At 36.4% G+C, this 13,614-nt stretch overlaps 1 protein-coding gene across 1 annotated transcript; it reads left to right on the top strand.

Annotated features, from left to right (window-relative positions):
- Positions 1–6,541: 6,541 nt before the first annotated feature.
- LOC120338823 (uncharacterized) lies at positions 6,542–12,492 on the top strand. The gene is made up of 9 exons (XM_039406783.2): positions 6,542–7,013; positions 7,865–7,956; positions 8,450–8,504; positions 8,727–8,805; positions 8,876–8,994; positions 9,251–9,418; positions 9,767–9,907; positions 10,148–10,342; positions 11,388–12,492. The coding sequence occupies exons 1-9, from the start codon at positions 6,789–6,791 to the stop codon at positions 11,643–11,645; spliced, it is 1,332 nt and encodes a 443-aa protein (XP_039262717.2). The 5' UTR covers positions 6,542–6,788; the 3' UTR covers positions 11,646–12,492.
- Positions 12,493–13,614: the final 1,122 nt, after the last annotated feature.

The raw sequence follows: 13,614 nt of genomic DNA on the forward strand, positions 1-13,614 counted from the left end.
CATGTTTGTTTGACTTTTGTACGAATCAAGCAATAAATTAAATTTTGAAATACGCGCGTCAACTGATCATAATGGCGCATAATGTTGTATTCCTTCAGAACTGAAATATTTTGTTGGCAAGGAAGACAAATCGCTGAAGTTTTATTTTTTCCAATAAAGAAATAAAAACCTTGCCATTCATTTAAAAAATGTCTGTTTTCAGTGCCTAGTTTTCGTTTTGTGACATCTTTAAGCTTTCTTAATATATGGCTAAAACGGTTTCTAAAATACTGCGGTGTGTAAGGGACGGACTAAAAGTAGGCACTTGCAAATTAGGCACTTTTTTAGGCACTTATTTAGGCACTTTGGAAAAAAAGTAAAAAGGGCGTAATACCTTTTATAAACATAATTAATTAGTTAAAAATGGTCAAATTAAATGTTGAAAACGCAAACTGCAACGGGCAAACTCAATAACAATATTTAAAACGTAGTATTAAAGGCAGTCGCACGCGCTTGGTCACCACTTATGCTAGGCACATATTTGGGCACTTCGAAAAATAAATAAAATGGCAGTTATCACTAATAAAAGACAAAGACATAAACATATTACCCACACTGATTAGCCTGGGTAAATATCCAATAGATGCACTTGAGTCTAGTACTGGAATTTAGAAATAATAAATTGTTACCGGTAGGCACTTATTTAGGCACTTCGGAAAAGAGGTGAAATGGACGTAGTAACTCCTAAAAAGGTAATGAATTAGTTCAAAATATTTAAATTAAATGTTGAACGCGAAAATTGCAACAGTTAAATCCAATAACGATTTTAAAAACGTAGTATTAAAGGGAGACGCACGCGCTCTGTCACCACGTATGCTAGGCACATATTTGGGCACTTCGAAAAAAGAAGAAAATGGCAATTATCACTAATAAAAGACAGAGACATAAACATATTACCCACACTGATTAGCCTGGGTAAATATCCAATAGATGCACTTGAGTTTAGTACTAGAATTTAGAAATAATAAATTGTTACCGGTAGGCACTTATGTAGGCACTTCGGAAAAAAGGTGAAATGGACGTAGTAACTCCTAAAAAGGTAATGAATTAGTTCAAAATATTTAAATTAAATGTTGAACGCGAAAATTGCAAGAGTTAAATCCAATAACGATTTTAAAAACGTAGTATTAAAGGGAGACGCACGCGCTCTGTCACCACGTATGCTAGGCACATATTTGGGCACTTCGAAAAAAGAAGAAAATGGCAATTATCACTAATAAAAGACAGAGAAATAAAAATATTACCCACACTGATTAGCCTGGGTAAATATCCAATAGATGCACTTGAGTCTAGTACTGGAATTTAGAAATAATAAATTGTTACCGGTAGGCACTTTTTTAGGCACTTATTTAGGCACATCGAAAAAAAGGTGAAATGGGCGTAATAACTTTTAAAATGATAATGAATTAGTTGAAAATTGTCAAATTAAATATTGAACACGCAAATTGCAATATGTGAACCGAATAACAATATTTAAAACGTAGTATTAAAGGAGTCACACGCGCTCGGTCACCACATATGCTAGGCACATATTTAGGCACTTCGAAAAAAGAAGAAAATCGGAATTATTACCAATAGAAGACAGAGAAATAAAAATATTACTCACACTGATTAGCCTGGGCAAATATCCAATAGATGCACTTGAGTCTAGTACTGGAATTTAGAAATGATAAATTGTTACCGGTAGGCACTTTTTTAGGCACTTCGAAAACATTGTGAAATGGACGTAGTAACTCCTAGAAAGATAATGAATTAGTTCAAAATATTTAAATTAAATGTTGAACGCGAAAATTGCAACAGTTAAACCCAATAATAATTTTTAAAACTTAGTACTAAAGGGAGACGCACGCGCTCGGTCACCACATATGCTAGGCACATATTTAGGCACATCGAAAAAAAAAATGGGAATAATCACCAATAAAAAAAAGAAAATAAAAATATTAGTCAAAATGATTAGCCTGGGACTGGGTGAATATCCAATAGATGCACTTGAGTCTAGTAGTGGTATTTGAGAATAATAAATTGTTACCGGTAGACACCTTTTACCGTGTTTCCCCGAAATTAAGACAGTGTCTTATTTCAAATTTCTTCCTAAAATTACCACTAGGGCTTTTTTTCGGGGGATGTCTTATATTTTAATTTATCAAAAACAAAATTACAAAGTAAAGAATTAAGATATGTTCAAATATGCAAAATATAAAAACCGATATCATTGGGTTTACTTGTTGCAATTTGCATATTAATTTTTTAATTTAAATATTTTAAACTAATTCATTATCTATTTAAAAGTTATTACGCCCATTTTACGCATTTTTAGAAGTGTCTAGATAAGTGACTAAAAAGTGCCTACCGGTAACAATTTATTATTCTCAAATATCACTACTAGACTCAAGTGCATTCATCGGATATTCAAATAGGCTAATTATTTTGACTAATATTTTTATTTTCTGTATTTTTATTCATGATAATTACCATTTTCTTTATATTTCGAAGTGTCTAAATATGTGCCTAGCATATGTGGTGACAGAGCGCGTGCGTCTCCCTTTAATACTATGTTTTAAAAATCGTTATTGGGTTTACCTGTTGCAATTTCCGCGTTCAACATTCAATTTAAATATTTTGAACTAATTCATTATCTTTATAGGAGTTGCTACGTTCATTTCACCTTTTTTTCGAAGTCCCCACCGGTAACAATTTATTATTCCTAAATTCCAGTACGAGACTCAAGTGCATCTATTGGATAGTTGTCCAGGCTAATCAGTGTGGATAATATGTTTATTTCTCTGTCTTTTATTAGTGATAATTGCCATTTTGTTTATTTTTCGAGGTGCCTAAATATGTGCCTAGCATACGTGGTGAGAGAGCGCGTGCGTCTCCCTTTAGTACTACGTTTTAAAAATCATTACAGTATTGGGATTTAACTGTTGCAATTTTTGCGTTCAACATTTAATTTAAATATTTTGAACTAATTCATTATCTTTCTAGGAGTTACTACGTCCATTTCACCTTTTTTTCGATGTGCCTAAATAAGTGCCTACTGGTAACAATTTATTATTTCTAAATTCCAGTACTAACCTCAAGTGCATCTCTTAGATATTTACTCAGGCTAATCAGTGTGGGTAATATGTTTAATTCTCTGTCTTTTATTAGTGAATATGCCATTTTATTTATTTTTCGAAGTGCCTAGCATATGTGGTGACCAAGCGCGTACGACTGCCTTTAATACTGCGTTTTAAATATTGCTATTGAGTTTGCCCGTTGCAATTTGCGTTTTCAACATTTAATTTGACCATTTTTAACTAATTAATTATGTTTTTAAAAGGTATTACGCCCTTTTTACTTTTTTTCCAAAGTGCCTACTTTTAGTCCGTCCCGGTGTGTAATCCTAATACCCATACGTATACATAAGACACCGGTCTATTTCAATTGTTACGAAATAAACGTACTTAAACTGTGATAATGATGTAACGATAGACGGAATCTAAAACTCAAAAGTACCACATGAAGTGTTAAACTATTTTACTCAAGTTCGTCGGGCCATTTTAAATCGTTACGCGGGCCGTAATTGGCCCGCGGTTTGGAACCCCTCATCTACACTGATAAATATTCCGGAGTCGTTATATTTGAATACAAATATAATTGAGTCAGGAATTACAGTGTGAACTGTGGAATCGGACCTCAAAATTAGGGGGGGTGTTTGAAATTTTAGGCGGGGTGTTCACCCCCTATAGGGGGGGGGGGGGGGGGGGGGTAGGGAAATCACTGCGTATGCCACATATAGACAATCTATTGCCCTACCAAGTACTAACCCACAGACAATTCGTCTATAAGAAGGTGCTGAAGTTGAGGTAGCACTATCATACTACCTGAAACTACATGAAATTGTCTTATTCTTCTCCTAATCGTACCGATATCGGTAATCAACAAATCTCCAATTGGTGCATCACTTATAGACTAATTACTAATGCATACGTATCACAAGAGCTTTCATTCCGTCGAGACTAAATGAAGTACAATGTACATAGCGGCAAACACTTTAATATTAAAAAAAATTTAGTGGGCCGGATGCCAGTTTTAGTTAATCATGTTTATTCTCATTTAATCCATACAGAAACAGTTCGATAAATATCAAACGAATGCATCACTAGCCAGAATACTGCATTGAAGTGCATATTAGTGTGCTACGTGATATGCTTGAATACGAGATAGTCATCTGACAAATCTGATTTATAAACTGCTTTCAATGCTTTCGACGGAAACTAACATAAACTCAAGATTTAATTGATTGGATGAGGCTAATGCCCGGTGCAAGAATGGTAAAGAGTACCGTAACTTTTCGACATACGCACTTGTCACACCAAAAAACGATATTGCTCACCCCAGGCTCACCCAAGCGACAAAGTAATGATTCTTCGCCCGATCTAGGTTGAATTTTTTTTATTCAATAGCAAAATATCGTTATATCGCCCATTCAATAACTGAAGCTGATAAAAACGACTTGGTAGTAGTAGGACAGGTACGTGATATCACTGAATATGGCAACACTGAACACCAACTTCATAAACATAAAACGAACGCCATTATTATTAACAATATGGCCTATTACGTCACAATCATATTAGAAAACTGTAAGTGAACGCCAATGAAACGAGCGCTGAAGAATAACTTAAATTTAGGCGGGATCTACTAGTGTCGACCCTCTCATCCTGCACTGGTTTTACTCTTGATTACTTTCTCGCTTTTTAAATTTTGCGTCGGCGTCATTGTCTGTCAGGAATTAGCTCGCGATGTTTTGTATGAAAATTATATGATGTACGATAAAGTGCATAGCAAGGAAATCGCAATTTTGTGTAAAGTTTAGTCAGCTAGTTTTCAGGTTTTAGCTAACGTTAATTTTAGGAAAAGCTAGATTGGATTGTCGTGAAATTTGGAAATATTTGCCTGCTTTCGTACAATTTACCATGAAAAACCGAGCCGGACTAACTGTATGACCATATTCCTGGGAAACTATAATATATGCTAGTATGCAAACCACCTATGAATATGATTGTTTGCAGAGCATTTCATTTAAATCAGTAGTTTTAGTATATATTATGAGGAGTTGTTGGTGAGTACCTGTTGACTACCGTAGTCTACATTACCTAGAACTTGGCAGGCTAGGTCAGGTCGCCTCAGGCCACTGCAACCTACTAGCCTACATAGGCCTACTAACCTGTGCGGTGGCAGTTGGTCATCGTAATTTTAGGTACAAATTAATAATTTTGATCATTATAAATTATAACGTTAATCAAGTAGGCCTATAAGTCTGCGTGTTTATTTTATATATTTCTTCAAAACTCTTAAGTTAAAATTACTTCAATGGTGATTTTGTAATTAATTGAAAGATGTTAAAATGCGAAGACGAAAGCGGTTTCTTAAAGTTAAAAATCTTGTTTTGTGGTTGTTTTTAATTGTATCCAGGCTAGGTCCCGCGCGACTCGTTTTGGATTGGGACCCGCAATAATTAAGTTGGGGTCTGACTTATTTATAAAGCATTGCGGCAGGAAAAGAGTAGTATCATCCTTGCGGATAAGCTCTTGTGCTGCTATGTCTCTCGGGTTAGGGCAGCTCTCGACCACAAAATTGTTGCTATGTTAGGTTAATTTCGAAAAATTCGCCAGAATTTCGTAAGATAGTGATAACTTATTGTTTATTCCGCATGTAAAGTATTGTATCGTACTCAAATGTTGAGTAAAATAATAAAAAGACTGTCATCAGGTCACGTGAACGAAATCTGTAACGTTATTTCGGAATTAGTTTCCACCTCATCCATCTATTGAGAGCTTTATTGAATTTCGTCATATTAAAACTAGCTTATACCAGATAGCTAACGCTCACGCAATTTCCCATAAATATGTGTAAATCGTGTTTTCTATTTAATTTAAAGTAAATGAAAGCATTTCGATGTGGATTTGAAGGCATGTGTACAATTCAATTTATATTCAAATATGAAACCATGTTTACGTTGACCTGTCTTGAACCAATGCAAACCCGGTACTACTTACTAGTTTATACTAGCACTGGGGCCCAGATTTTTTTCAATACGTCCCAGAATCGATAATTTAAGTTTGAATAACAACAGAGAATAGCGTTTATGGCCAGAAAATTATGCTTCCCTGTTCAACGTTGCGTTGCCATGCAATTCATACGTGCGACGTGATTGACGCGGCAGCTGTTTATTGTTGGTGTTAGGTAGCTTGCGCCTACCGTTGATACATGTCTTCGATTGCAGCCATGACTTAGGCCGGTGTTCGCTAAAAAAATTGTACTTCACGAATCTGAGTGGAAGATTAGAAAATTTACTTTATTTCTGAAGGTTTACAGCTTGTAGGACAAGTGCAGTTTTGTATGGAGAAGTTTTTTTGAAATGTGTTCAAGCCCGATATAGCTATATGATTGAGCAGGGATAAACGGTGACGTCCCGTCTGCATACAAATGCTTTGGAGCCAAGGGAATATCGCTTTGTCGTTTGAGTATAATTTTATTTCTATAATGATATCGACAAATTGTGTCTGGCTGTTACGCGATTTTTTAAATAATTTTAGAATGGGAATAAGTTTATCAATAGGCTTGTGTTTAGTTGGTACAAGTTTTTGATATCACCACCTAAACAAGTTTACTTGTTCGAGTTTCAACAAGTTCTATTTGTCTATACTTCAGATTCACTATTATTTATAATTTAGCCATACAAAGATCTCTTTGGCACCATAATGGTAGAAAAATGTCCACAATACAGTGCTTTGCCGTCTCCCGGGCTTCAATATAATACCTGTTACAAGCACGTCCCGCTCTCTTTGAGCACAACCCCACCCGCGGCACACCCTTCATCTTTAGGTGGTACTCCCACCGGGATTGGTCTGATGACTGCTCCCAATGCTCCAAGGTTCGGCACAGTAATACCAAGTCGCATCTTTGTTGGAGGAATTGACTTTAAGGTGGGAAAAAGTTATAATACTAGTTAAACTGCCTTTTACGTATGGGCTGACTGATATTTCGTTCGGAATTAGTTTTGATGAAACGAGAGCGGAACATAATAAGTACTCATTGCCCACGGTCATTGTATGTTCGTGTCATCGTAATATTAGAGCTGTATACTGACTATTAATTAAACAAATTTGGAATGTTGTGTTTCAAACGTTGTTCCATTTATTGATGCATTCAGCGTTGTACTGAATATTTCAAGGGTTTCCAGTTCTGTATGTCTACTCGTGTTCCTCTAGATCAGGGTGGTCCAGACGCAGGTCACATGTGGCCCGCCGCTCCATTATCTGTGACCCGCATCACATTCGGAGAGAATCAAATAATCGCATTTCGTAATAAAATTAATCAGAAAAATATTTTTACATATTGTTACATCTCTAATGGCACTGAATTGACTAGTGTTATGGCTAGCTGTGAGGCAACTAGCGAAGTTGAATGATGTGGTTAGTCTAAATTAGTATCTGACTTTCTGTTTTTTTGGTCGGGAATATATGCTAACAATATAGGCATCATAGAAAACTAAGAATCAAATGCGGATTCTATTAGCAAATGCAGGCTATGTCTTATAACTATATGTTTGCACAATGAAAAGTGTTTGTTTTGTATTGCACTGTTTACTTATTTTTGGCTGTATTGTAGCCCGTGAACAATGCAAAAATAATTTTGTGGCCCGCGGAGCCGACAATGTTGGACCACCCTGCTCTAGATATATTATTCTATTAAATTGTTGCGGTTACATTTGGTATAGAGAGATTTGTACTCGTATTGTATATATATATTTTTTTTTGTTTTTGTTCTTTCTCAGACAAGCGAAGATGATCTTCAAACGTTTTTTAGTACATTTGGAGCAGTTCGTGACACCAAGATCATACGAGATAGGGCCGAGGTTTCCAAAGGGTAAATGTCAATTTGATATTGAGCTTGTTTCATGATTATTCGAACAATGTCTTTAATTTAATGCGTTACAATTTGTTTATTTGAGAATGAGTATGAATTCAAACTTTCGTTTGAGATATCAGGTGATTCTGTATGATCTGGGAGCATTTGAATACATTTTATGCAGTTGTTTTATTGACGCCGACTTTTTCTCACGAAACTCGGAGATGTTGATCTTTTGGCTTATATCTGAAGATATCGTACTTTAATAGGGTGTTTCATAATACATATTTTTACTCAAAGTTACAAATCTAAATTTGATTTTTGAAACTGCCAGAATATGTCATAACTTCTATTTCTAAATTTCAAATTAATTACTCTTCAGTGCAATTCATCACAGCACATAAAATGTAATTTGTCAGTTGTCATAGCAATGCTTGAAATTTGATAGTGTGTCAAGTTCTTCATTTAGCGTTTGACGTTTTGGTTCTGATAGTCGAGACTATTTTTACAGGTATGGATTTGTAACATTCAGCTCGACTGAAGAAGTCAACAAAGTCATGGACCAGGTGAGAGAATTCATCTGCTGGCTTTTTCTGTGTATAGACTCTGCATAGTTATTTTGTGACTTGATTTTCTCTTGGCCTATACGTCCGTCGCTTATTTTCCTTTGGATAACGTTTGCATTCTAAGTTATTGATCAAAGCTTGATGTACTGAAAAAACACAATCTTGTTTGTAATAGTAAGCATCACTTTCAAATGCAAATTTTGCACAATCCTATTTTCACAGGAGGACTGTCTCTACTTAAACGGGAAAAAGTTGAATATTGGACCTGCCATAAGAAAACAACAAATTTATCTACCGAAAGGTTTTGTATACATTCATACATTAATATTACTTTAAAATGACGTTATTTTGACATCTTTTATGATTCATAGACATCCACGTTCCTGGCCCAGTGTGCAGTTGGGTGGTTCATCCTGGCGGATATGCGTCCTATACGAACGCGAATGGAATCACATACTTTTTACCAACACCGCAACTATTGTCTACACAGGTACGCCAATTCTGTGCAGTAATATATTTGCTTTGGATTTTTCCATTTCAGCTTATAACCATTTAAGCAAGTCTGAGCTTAAGGCGAACCCCTCAACCAACCAAATCGAAATATGGGAGAAAAATATATCTTCTTCTTGCATCTTTGAAAATTTATCCAACCTATGTTCGCTCGTATGTGTTTTTTGCGATGTGCTTTGAATATGCAAAATTCTATCACATCTACACTTTATTGACACACTAAATTCGTTGAACAGGTTATGCCAAGTCAGCAACCATATGTGATGGCTTACAACGGTGCTGCGGCACCTTCCATCAACGGATTGGGGCAACCAATGACGCAGTATGCCGGTTTTAGTCAAGGTACAACAGGAACCCTTCAGCCGATCCACAGCAATATGACTTTGCCATGGAGTCCAACTCAGGTCCATTTTTTTCGTGTTATCATTATTTTACCGACATTTCATACACTAGAGATATTTGTACACATTTATGGAAGAAAAGTATTATTTAAGGGGAACATTTCACTTGGTTCGCAGTGGATCTTGTGTTGTTGCTCTCAAAATCAGACTGGCTGTCAAATGACAGCCCAATATGCCATTTACGTAGCAGTACTTTCGAATGTTGGTTGTTTGTGAGTTTATCGGTGCAAAGTAGTTTGACATAGCATTACTGCAGTACGTGATGTAGAAACAACTGCCTCTTTATTACGTTTTTTTAATGTGTTTGTTAATAGAATGTCCGATAACTGATACGATTTCTTTTTATTCAAGACTGGCTCCTGTGGACAAATTCTAACTTCCGTCCCGACGTTGGAACATAACCAGCCGATAAGTATGATTCAATTGGCATCAACGAATTCAGCACCTGGAAACGTAGCTCCTTCCACCAGAACGCCAGCCAATGCTAACCAAGTAAGATATTTCGTATTTATTTAATAGGTAAAATATGGAAAATTCAAATACTTCTAAATATTAAATAATCGTAGTGAAAATTTTCGATATTATTTGAATCTGTTCATTGTAAAAACTTTTATAATTTTCGGATTTCAGGTGCTACCTGTACCTAGGAACCGTGTCATGTTCTTTGTGTTTTATTCATCATTGATTGTTTGCGTGCTATGTAAAAATCTTCCACTCTTCTATTTAAAACAGACAACCCCCGTTGTTGCTGCAGCCGTGCCACAGACGCACATTCAAATTCCAACAAGTTACGTCTGCTCTCCTGTGCCTACCGGTCAACAATCAGCTGTGCCGATGAGATTCGCCCCTCATCCAGGAACTCAGGTGCTGCATGGGGTTACTGAGCAAGGACAACCCGTGATGCATTCCGTTAACTATGGACAACAGGTATTTAGAATTCTATTTTGGGACGTAAAAATTAGAATTGCGACAAATAAAATAATAAATCTGTCGATTTTTATTTTTCTTGACTAAAATTCGCTAGAGAGCCCTTACTTGAATTTTCGTCCGATTTTTTGTGCCTTTATTTAACATGATACTCGGTTCAATTCGGTTGCGTTACATATAATGTAACACGTTCAATTGAATGTTAAATGTTCAATACATCCATTATTTACCTATAATTCCGGCGAAAATAGTACAATACTAAACCTGAGCATTTAGATTTTAGTAATATGTCATATATACAAGCTAATAAAAAGCATTATGGAATCCTCAGCCAAATTTGTTCAGAACAAGGAATAAATGCGCAATAGTGGTACTGGTAGCGCCACCAAAAATACGGCGATTTCGTTCTGTTACGATCGGTAGCAATACTAGATTCAAACCCGTGTTCTCTAAGATGTGACTTACAGCCAGCCCAGTCCTCTCATTTTGTACAATATATATTCTGCGTATTTTCGGGGGAATTAGTATTACTCTGGCGTCTACCTGGCTAACTCCGCCCGTGACATTGAGTGTTATGTTCAGGCTTGTCCATGAGACATATTTTCATGTCCCATTCCCATTCCATAGCAATTATGGCTGTCCCATCCCATCCCATGGGATTCCCATAGGAATACAAGGTTTAGCGTCTACTAAATAGGACTACATGAATGAAGGGACGTGCAAAACAACAAAATTTACGGACTTTGTTAAGTTTATATTTATAACTATTATACTTGTGTGATGTGTCCATCAGCCCCCTCGCCGCGAAGTATTGTTAATGCTGAATATATTATGCTCTTTATAACTAACAAGAGAGATACGCTCAAATATATGGACGCGAAGTCCATAACGAAATGTTTTACCATCCCCAAAAATCATACGGTTTTCGTGTCCCACGTGTCCCATGGGAAATACGAGTGTGTGCCATCCCATGGTACGTCCATGGACAGCCTGGTTATGTTACGTGTTATATCACAAACCTTCATAATAATTTATGTATTTTCAGATGTTCAATACACCAACCCTTGGATCCAAGCCAAATTCCCATGTTGCGGCTGGAGTTGGTGATATGGCGACTATTACTATGGCCGACGGTAATGTGGTACCGGCTTATAGTGTACAGCAAGCTGTATATCCTACCATGGGCCTAGTCGGACCAGGTGAACTAGGAGCCCCTGTGCATTACACTCAGTTGTCGGCGCACCAGGCGAGTGACGTTCTGACTCCTCCACCTACTCCGGAGACACAGTCTCAGAACAAGTGAATAGGTGTTGGTGAAGTTTCAACAACAACAAATTTTGCTCAGAAAGTTCTGCTTTTAGACTTCCAAAGACAGAAAACTGCCAAAGTGATCATCTTGAATGTATTTTATGAAATGCTTACACGCGATGATGCTTTCAAAACTATTTGTACATAAAACGCTAGGCTGCGCCTTGTACATAAACATGCCAAGTTCTTAGGCCAAAAAACTTTATTCTCGACTATTGTGATTTAGAAAATGTATTTTATTCTATACTGTGAAGGATAAACTATAAAGGGAATACGACTTCTTGGCGATGCTATAGTCAGTTCGCATGAAATGTTCGCTTTAGTGACTCCAAAGTCCTCTTATCGAGAATTTTGCACTAATATGAGAGGTATATCCAACTTTCCGGAGATAGTGAAAAAACAGCGAATTATTAAAGAAGTTTATGAAAAATCAATTTTGTCAATAACACCAGTCTTGTGAATGGGTAACAAAATATTATCAGGTTGCCATATGCAAGCGTCCTTAAAGATAGCCATTAGGATTTCTTATTAATGCTATCGTGTCTCAGTGGTGTTTTCATATTTTGCTATAATTTGCTTGCTTATTTTAAGATTCTATCAAAAATAAAATTGAAGAAATATTAAATTCTTAACACACTGAACAATTGAATATAATCATTATTATTTAATGTTTGATCGAGAGCGTATTTTTGTTAGTTTAGTTTGTTAGTCCATCGATCGATTGTATAATTTTGTCTGATAAATAAATAATGGTTCCGAATTGATTCATTGTAAACGTAATTTTACTAATTGTAAAAAAATGTTCTGTAAAAAAATTATTGAATAAAATATCGTGAAAATTGTGTGTTTGGTCAGTATGTACATTGTAGATCAGTTTTTCTCCATCGAATACAATACTAAAACGACCCTACAAAAGCTAGCGAGATATTAGGAGGATGATCTTTGAAGATTCATTCTGTTATATCGTTCCTGTGATCAGCTCAGGGGTTTCTTCGACTCCACCGCATTTCAATTATTGGGCATATTCAGGCCTGACAGCATTTTTTCATCAAAAAGGATTGTGCTCCCACAGACGAATATTCCTACGAAAAGGTTGAACATTATTAGGATAGGGTTTTCATATTTATCTCGGGGGAGGGGGCTATGGGTAGCGAGCCGAGATTACATAGTCTACCGCATGGGTCAGCAACCTTTTGTCGCTCGCGGGCCAAAAATAAGGGTTGCAAGTCATGGGCGGGCCGCACATATTTTTAGAAAGTTGTAAACCGAACGTATGATACTTTTTATAATAAAAATCGAGCAGTGATACATCTCTCGAACAGAATATAGATTTATTTCCTCATTGCATTGTATTTCAAAAATTCCATTTGAATATTTTCGGCGCCATTGAACCCTTTGCACTTAGCCTTAACTTTTCTGCGTTTTGTTGCCATTTGTCTAATTATAATTGAATTATAGGCTCATTAAACGAGTAATTGTGTATTTTATACTTGTTAGATTATAATTCAGTCTACACGTGTCTCACAATACTGTTACGTAAAGAATTTAATCGTCAAAACAGCTGTTTTGTTACTATAATTTAGTGAAGCGTCGCGGGCCGGATTATATCACTCTGCGGGCCGGATCTGGCCCGCGGGCCTTAGGTTGCCGACCCCTGGTCTACCATATGGCGTTACACAACTTTCCGTCCAGTTACCAGGCCATGTCGCGTATGGGTTATATGTTTCGGATGCGTCTATTCCCCCTTACATTTTTAACGTATGTTTTTTTGGGGGGGGATCGGTTTAGTGGCATTGGCGTTAAGACATAAACTCGCACATCCTTTTTAATCATATTTTGCTCTTATTTGCGAGCGATTCACTATAAACCCGACGTTTTTCCCTCCCTTCAAACGAATCAACTGAGATAGATTGCGTGGTTGTATAGCTTAGATCATAGGTTCTCAAAGTGCTCCGTACGGAGCC

The sequence above is a fragment of the Styela clava genome, chromosome 9 (genome assembly GCF_964204865.1).
Source record: "Styela clava chromosome 9, kaStyClav1.hap1.2, whole genome shotgun sequence".
Lineage (NCBI taxonomy): Eukaryota > Metazoa > Chordata > Ascidiacea > Stolidobranchia > Styelidae > Styela > Styela clava.

Bases quoted from the DNA above. Each gene is read 5' to 3' on its own strand.
- LOC120338823 (XM_039406783.2), top strand. From the start codon at position 6,789: ATGGTAGAAAAATGTCCACAATACAGTGCTTTGCCGTCTCCCGGGCTT. The intron at 9,419-9,766 runs GTCCATTTTTTT...TTTTTATTCAAG, and splicing joins TGCCATGGAGTCCAACTCAG to ACTGGCTCCTGTGGACAAAT. The intron at 10,343-11,387 runs GTATTTAGAATT...ATGTATTTTCAG, and splicing joins CCGTTAACTATGGACAACAG to ATGTTCAATACACCAACCCT.